Source organism: Cyrtonyx montezumae, unplaced genomic scaffold, assembly GCF_038088225.1.
Source record: "Cyrtonyx montezumae isolate F1298 unplaced genomic scaffold, pur_monq_1.0 scaffold_8, whole genome shotgun sequence".
NCBI lineage: Eukaryota > Metazoa > Chordata > Aves > Galliformes > Odontophoridae > Cyrtonyx > Cyrtonyx montezumae.
This window is the reverse complement of record NW_027072089.1, coordinates 54,965,927-54,973,747: the sequence shown is the minus strand read 5'-3', so window position 1 is coordinate 54,973,747 and position 7,821 is coordinate 54,965,927. Positions and strand designations below refer to the sequence as shown.

At 51.2% G+C, this 7,821-nt stretch overlaps 1 protein-coding gene across 1 annotated transcript; it reads left to right on the top strand.

The window, feature by feature from the left end:
* Window positions 1–954: 954 nt before the first annotated feature.
* PTGR3 (prostaglandin reductase 3) lies at window positions 955–6,352 on the top strand. The gene is made up of 2 exons (XM_065753108.1): window positions 955–1,268; window positions 5,003–6,352. Exons 1-2 carry the CDS (start codon window positions 1,006–1,008, stop codon window positions 5,925–5,927), a joined length of 1,188 nt encoding a protein of 395 aa, XP_065609180.1. The 5' UTR covers window positions 955–1,005; the 3' UTR covers window positions 5,928–6,352.
* Window positions 6,353–7,821: the final 1,469 nt, after the last annotated feature.

Sequence of the window (7,821 nt, the reverse complement as noted above, 5' to 3'; positions counted from 1 at the left end):
CCCCCCCCTCCTCTCCAGGCTCTAAACAATATGACAGAAGCGAAACCTCATCGCGGCTCGGCACAAAGGCTGCTCACGTGCGGCGCACGCCGCCGGGACCCGCCGCAACTTGGCGGGGGCTCGCTCCGGCCGACCCGGGAGCAGCGAGGGGACGGCACCCGGGCTTTAGGGAGGAGGGGCTGGGGAATGGAGACAGCCGCTGATCGCTCCGAGACGCCGGCGGAGCGCGGTGCCGGGAGCGGTGTGCCCGAGGGGGAGTCCCGAGGGAGGGGTTCCCTTCCAGCCGGGACGGCCGACACGCGAGCTGCCCGGCCGGTTCCTTGCGCTCCGAACTGCAGCTTGCCTCTCCTTAAGGGCAAAAGGGAGTTGTTTGATTCTTTTGCTTTCGGTTCGCAGAACGAGCGGCACGGAGCTCGCAGAGAGGACTCCAGCACTCCAGAGGGGTGCACCGCCTGCCGCGCTACCTTTTCCTCCGCTCCCTCCCCACGCTCGTAACCCAAGTTAGCAGGGGCGGCCCACACCGAAGCACTTCCCGGCTCCCTGCGTGGATCCCCTCTCCCAAACGCGCCCCACGGTGACTTTTACTAAGGAGGCAAAGAAAACAAGGGCTTTCCCGGCAGCCCCGCGGAGCAGGGCAGTGCCGCTCCGCGCAGCCCGACGGCAGCACCTCCCCGCGGGGCTCCGCGGCCCCTCGGAAGCTCACACCGGCGCGCGGGCTGCCGGCTCGGGGTTGATTCGTAGCACCTTGCGCGGAAGTGAACGTTTCGCACGGAAGGGGCGGAGCTCCGCCCCGGGCAGCGGCTGCTCGGCGGCGGCTAATAACAACACGGAGCGGAGGGGCAACTTCGCCCCGCTCTTCCGGCCGCACCGCTCGCCTCCTTCCCGCTTCTTATTTTTGCTTTTAGTAGAACGGTTGCGTCTCCGTAAACCGTAGGGAGGGCGACCTACGACCGGCAGCCAGCTCGAGCCCCGGCTGCGGGAGGTGGGGCGTTGCCGCGGGCGGGCATGAGCTGGAGGCGGGCGCCGCGCTGCTGGTGGCGGCGGGCGGCCCCGGGCGGTCCCGTGCCCCTCCTGCTCGGCGGCGGGCGGCCCATCCTGGACATGTCGTACTCCCGGCACTTCCTGGACTTCCAGGGCTCGTCCATCCCCAGCGCCATGAAGAAGCTGGTGGTGACGGCGCTCAGCCCCGACTTCCGACGGGCGGTCGCCCTGCGGCGGGACGCGCCCGTGCCGCTGCCCGGCGACGGAGAGCTCCTCGTCAGGAACAGGTGAGCGCCCGCCCGGCCTCTCGCGGCCCGCTGCCATCTGCCGACGGCTCGTTTAATTTTATTGCTGCCGAGCGGCCGGAGCCGCGGGCCGTTCGTCCCGTCCACGTGTGCGCGGGTGACGCTCCCCCTCCCTCCCTCCTCCTCCTCCTCCGGCGGGGGCGGGGACCGCGGGGTGCCGCTGCCGGCAGCTCCCGGGACAGCGGCGGAACGGGCGCACCGCCGCCCCCGCGCTCCGCCCGAGCGCTGCTGCCTGCGGGGTGATGCTCTGGCGAAGGGCCCGGAGCGGGGAGCAGCGCGCCCGGGTGCTGCCGGGCGGGCGGAGTGCAGCGCGGCTCGAGGCTGCTGGGGCGCATCTCGTGGGTTTGGGAACCTCGCTCCGCGAGGGTGCGCGTGTGTTTCCGCGTGAAACGCGCTGATAGACAGTACGGGAGGGGGAAGGGCGCTCCTCCAGGAGCTGCCCCAGTTGGGGCTACTGCGGCATTTTCATCTGGCGCTGGCGTCTCCCCCGGGATCCAAGTTTCCTCCAAACCTGCCTGAGGTTTGCTGCATCCACCGCCGCCCGTGAGGCAGCAGCGACCGGAGCTAGGCTCCTGCTGTGGGCCCAGCCCTCCCCGTCCCGCGAGTGTTTCCCATCTATTCCTCTTTTGCACGCTTCACAGTAACTCTTCCTCTCTTCTCTCCCCCCTCCCGCCGCTGGGAGGGCACCTCACGGTAGCAGGGCTGAGACGTGGGGCAAAGCAGGAACTGCTCCAGATAGCGGGGTTCTGACACATCAGCTTATTATGTGGACACACATGGGTAGGGATGGAGGGGAGCGAGAGGTGAGCGAGAAGCTCTATGCTGAGAGCCCATACGTACTGCATTTTCGGGATTCTGTGGCATTCCCTCCGCATTCATCATGATCATTTTCTGGGCACTCACAGAAGACAGAGGATTGTGTTACAGAGAAACATGCTGTGAAGGCAAGCTGCAGCAGGAAGAGAGTTCCCTTTCCCCTTGTCACTTGCAGGAGGCTTTTTTCTCCGTCCCGACAGGACGAATCCCTGGCTTTATGTAAACCCCAAAGCCAATGGCACATTTTCTAATAGGTAGGAACATAAAACTAAAAACAAAACAATAAAGAACTTGAGTTCCAAGAAGCGCATTTGTGGATTTGTTCATTTTAGTCCCAGTCACGCCCATGAATAGTATTAATTGCTTTGAGCTTTTTATGCGAAACAATCCTCGTTCACCACAATAAAATGTGGTTTGGGATTGAGGGGAATGAGAAACTAAAATGTGCTGAGTCCCTGTGCGGATAGATACTTGAAAATGAGGTGCTCTTAAGTGCAACTTTCTTCTTCCTTTTCCTTTGGAGAAAGAACTAAGACAGCAGTATTTTTTTTTCCCCGAAAGAATCCTAGTTTTCTGGTTTTGAAGCGTTTCTCTCAAATGTGAATTGATTTAAAGCAGTACATTTATTTCGGCTGTGTTCAGGAGAGGAGTGAAAAGGAGAATAAAAATTCCCTATGGAAGCCACCTCTGTTTTGTCTGTCCGTTTGTGTTTTCCAGGGTGTGTGGGGGGGGGGGGCAAGGTTCCTTTCACTGCCATGCAGGGGCCCGGAGGGTGTGAGGACATGGTCCTGCCCACAGTTGATGGTCTTTTTGAGGTTTTCTTGAGGAAGTGACACGTCTCAGTTCCAGAGTAGCTGTAGCTTGTCACTGTTGGGGTGGAGGACGCGAGAAAAGTTTATGGGAAAAAGGAGCAAGAGGGGCTGCGAAAGTTTTTGAACCTGGGGAATAATGGATCACAGTGGGGAAAGGGGAGGACTGCTGCTGCCGAGTGGTTGGTCTAAATCATGTTTTCCTTGCGTGGCACTGCCCTGGATGGCTTTGTTTTGTCTGCAGTGCGTGCTGTGGGGCTGCTTTTGGTGTCTCGTGCTTTGTTGTGGCATAGAAGCAGCATTCCCCCTCACAGTGCCCTGTGTTTTCTAACGAACCAGAGGGGGTTCAGCAACTGCTGAGCAGAAATAACCGGGTAACTCAACGCGCAGGATTGTGCTGGGAAAAGCACATTTCCAGCATTTTTTTTCCTTCTTCCCCACCTCAGGTTTACATCTTGAAACACTGAGGTAATGTAGGAATTCCTAAATGAAAAACTACATTTAAGTAAGAAATTAAAACGGGACAATGCGGGCGATTTGAAGGGAGCCTTCAAGCCCAGCAGCGCTCGCGGCAACGGTAACTTCGGCTCTGCTTCTGAGAAGTTAGCAAAACTGATCTTCAACTTGTACGTCCTGCTCGTTCCTGCTTTTAGATGCAGAGTAAGAAACTGCGGGCGCATCCCATCGCCTCCCCCGTGCCGGCCGCGGTGACGAAGCAAATGAGGCGACGCGCTTTAATCCAGCCGCTGCGTACGGCCGCGGGAAGCGGGGCGCCGGAGCCACCGGCACCGCGGAGCTGAGCAAAGCCGCGGGCGGGCGGCGCGGGGACGGCTCCGCGGGGAGCACGGCGGGCGGGCGGGCGGCCTCTCTTCCCGCTCCGGGGCTGCGCGGAGGGGTTTCGGCCTCCGCCGGCGGCTCACCTGCCCCGGAGCGGGGCCGGGAGCCGTGCGCGGCGCGGGCTGAGCGCGGAGCGGGAGCCGCCGGCGGTGCCCCGCCTCGCGGGGTGACCTCCGTGCCTCTGCGGGCGGGGAGCCGGCGGGCGGAGATCCCCGTGCTGCGGGGAGCGAGGGGAAGCAGAGCACGCGGCGCCGCTCTCCGCCGTCTGCGACACGCGCGTTTAATTGGAGCCCGTGGATGACTACGGCAGCGGGAAGCGCGGGGCTTGCGTGCTGCTGCAGCCTCTGCGCGGTGCCGAGCACCTCTCTCAGGTTGTCACGTCCACGTGTAGCAACAGCCCAGGCCCTTTGCATTGCGCGTGTTTCTTTTTGACATTTTCTGCTCAACAGAATCCTCCCAGCTCCCTTTTCTGCCTGTACGAAGACGCCGTGCTTTTTGTAAAAAGCGGCATTACTGAAACCCCCTCTGCAATTAGCTGGACTGTATCTTTCTGTCAGGTGGCATCTCCGAGTGCTTGACGGAGTTGTGAGAACGTCCGTCCTTTTTAACACACAAAGGTTGGCACCATTTTCACCTGTTAGGGGTCAGCGGCACTCGCTAGCCTCACAGTTGCAGTCCTTCTGCGCAAGGTGGTTTCGCTGTGTGGCAAGTCATTTATATGAGGAGAAATACGTCGTTGACATCAGCTGCATCAAAAGGCAAATTTGCTGTAGCGACTCCATCAATTAAAAAGTACTTGCCTACAGTAACATGACCTTGCAAATGACATCGATAGTTAATATGATCATTACTCATTAACAGTATTATTATATTAAAAAATGTAGATTGGTTGCCAGAATCAACGTATTTACCGCTTTGCACATTTTATTCTTCAGTGTTTTCACGTCCTGCGTAAAGTGACCAATTAGTTTTTACCCATTTGTTTTGTACAGAGTCATTTTTATTTTGGCCGAACGAAACTGAGGAAAATGTGAGGGGTTTGTTTTCCCTTTTAGCAGATTTTTCTTTAATCCTAGGCTAACAGACTGTAAAGTACAAAACTCCAACTGACGTAGTCTCTGCATTGTACTCATTATTCAGATAAACTAGTAGTCAGAGAAAAGTCCCGAACATATTCCACAAATTTAAATTGAAAGTTTCTCGTACGACTTGATAAGGAATAAATCATGTTAATACATTTCTGTTTTTTTCTAGATTGGTCGGCATTAATGCATCTGACATAAACTACTCAGCTGGTCGATATGACACATCAGTTAAGCCCCCGTTTGATGTAGGTTTTGAAGGTGTTGGTGATGTGGTAGCATTAGGACTCAGTGCCAGTGCCCATTACTCAGTCGGCCAAGCCGTGGCCTACGTTAAGGCGGGCTCCTTTGCCGAATACACAGTTGTGCCTGCCAAAGAAGCAGTTCCTCTGCCCTCTGTGAAACCCGAGTTTCTGACTTTGATGGTAAGTGGCGCTACCGCATACATCAGCCTGAAGGAGCTGGGAGGACTGTCTGAAGGCAAGAAGGTCCTGGTGACAGCAGCAGCTGGAGGGACGGGCCAGTTCGCTGTGCAGCTCGCAAAGAAAGCCAAGTGCCATGTCATTGGAACCTGCTCCAGTGATGAAAAGGGTGGCTTTCTGAAATCCATTGGCTGCGACCGTGTCATCAACTACAAAACTGAAAATGTTGAATCTGTTCTTAGGAAGGACTACCCAGAAGGTGTGGATGTAGTGTACGAGTCTGTTGGTGGGAAGATGTTTGACTTGGCCGTTAACTCCTTGGCTACCAAGGGGCGCCTGATAGTTATTGGGTTTATCACTGGCTACCAAAACCCTACTGGCATCGAGCCTATTAAAGCAGAGTTCTTGCCAGCAAAACTGTTGAAGAAGTCTGCCAGCATCCAGGGTTTCTTCTTGAACCATTACTTTTCTGAGTACAAAATGGCTCTGCAGCACTTGCTCAAGATGTATGAAAAAGGAGAACTGGTTTGTGAGGTGGACCTTGGAGACACGTCTCCAGAGGGCAAGTTCATTGGCTTGGAGTCTGTATTTCGTGCTGTAGATTACATGTACATGGGAAAAAACATTGGAAAAATTGTAGTTGAATTACCTCACTCTGTCAACAGTAAGCTGTAAAAACAGAACAATGATATAAATCAAAAGAGAGAAAATGGTCACTTTATGCCTCAGAATTACTAGAAACAGATTCTTTTCCTTTTTAACTTAGTAATGGATATCAAATTAAAAAACAGCATCAAGGTGTTAATTAAAAAAATTGTGGGCTTCATTTTTCCTTTTTTTTCTTGAGAGTGCTTTAATCCATGGCTGAAGCACGGACTTAATGGGCCTGTGTTTCATTCTGTCGCTTAGGCTGGCATGAGACAGGAACATCATTCTTGACAGAATAAGTCTTGATGCAGAGGCAGATTTTGTCTGTAGATTGGTTTGATAAGACACATATACAGTTCAACTCAGAATTTTTTTTTTCTTTCAGCAACTTTTACTCCCTGATTTAAAAAATAAAACTGATAGGACAATAATAAGTGAAAAGAGTTGCTTTAGTAATCTGAACTTTTTAGGAAAAACAATAAAATATATGTGTACTTGATTTTTTTTTTTTTTTGCTACTAATAATTATTATAACTTTGTCTCATGGATCATAGTAATGTTCCTTGACCATTTATTCAGGGAAATATTACATGACAGTAATAACAAGAAAACTAACTTGACTTTTCAAATTGTCATCCATAACCATAAGCAAGTGTGATTTTTTTTCCCCTAAGTCTTTACAAACAGACTGACATTAGCAGACAAAAAGGCAAGAAAATACTGTTAGTGCTTTCTACCCTTGTATGTTAATCGGTGTTATGGGATTATTGGAGGGGGATTTTGAGCCATGTTCACATATGATCAGATCCTGTATATTTTTTTAAGATTTAATAAAAATCAAACAAGCATTTTAAGTGTTCGTGCATTCCCTTATATCAATACGGTTCTTAGTGAGTAGCTCCCTTGCAGACGATTTCTGTATTGCAGAGTTCTTTGACCGATTATTCTTGCTGTGACTTCCCATAATCAGGCTGCTAGTTCTCCTGTTACTGAATATTGCTTCTGCAGAAGCCCTTTTACAGACAACGAGACCATTTTAAATCTGCAGTCACGTTACCTACTACAAATGGCGTTGCTCAGGAATAGATGATCTAATGGGTGCAAAGAAAAGGTTTAGTAAAGTTTTGAAAATTCTTCCTCATTTAATAGAGATCATTAATGATACATAGAGAGGGAATTCCATTTAGAAATGTGATATTTTCCAGAACAATAAAATACTTTAAGCTATGCTTGCTCTGGATTTCCCCCTCTCCCCCCCCCCAGCAAATGTTTAAGATCTGAAATGTCATTTTTGCAACATCTTTTGAAATAATGTATACATTTATATGCAGCTGGAGAGATGGAAATTTCATAAGATCATACACATATTAATAAGCATAAGGATAGGCTGATAATGTTTAGGTGTTGGAGGAAAAAAGCCAGAGTAAACTAAATTTGGGGGCATTATTCAGGACTGACTTTACATGTAAGTAACGTGGGAAAAACTTGCATTTTTCTCAGGCTGTACAAAAAAATTATTTTAAAATTTGATTTGCTGCATTTCCTTTGCATTTTTGTGCATATGCCATCAGCATCCTGAAGAACTGAGTTCAACAAAGCAACGTTCCTTTTTCAGTCCACATCTGACTCGGCCCTCTTGGAGGGTTTTTGGGAAAGGTAAAAAGGCTCAAGGCTTGTTCTCCTTTCTTTTTTTTTTAACCCAAGCCACGATGATTTTTGTTTTGACCAAGATCTCCTGTTAGAAATAGGAGAACTTTCCTCTTTCCCCTGTAGTATAACAAACGTGGAGTTTTAGGTATTTTGCATAACGGAAGGATATTTTTGGCTTTCCAACTGAGTACAAGAAAGATGTAAACACTGAAATATGTAAAAGGCATACTTTGAGCACACAAGGTTCTATTTTATACTAAGGCTCATAGTT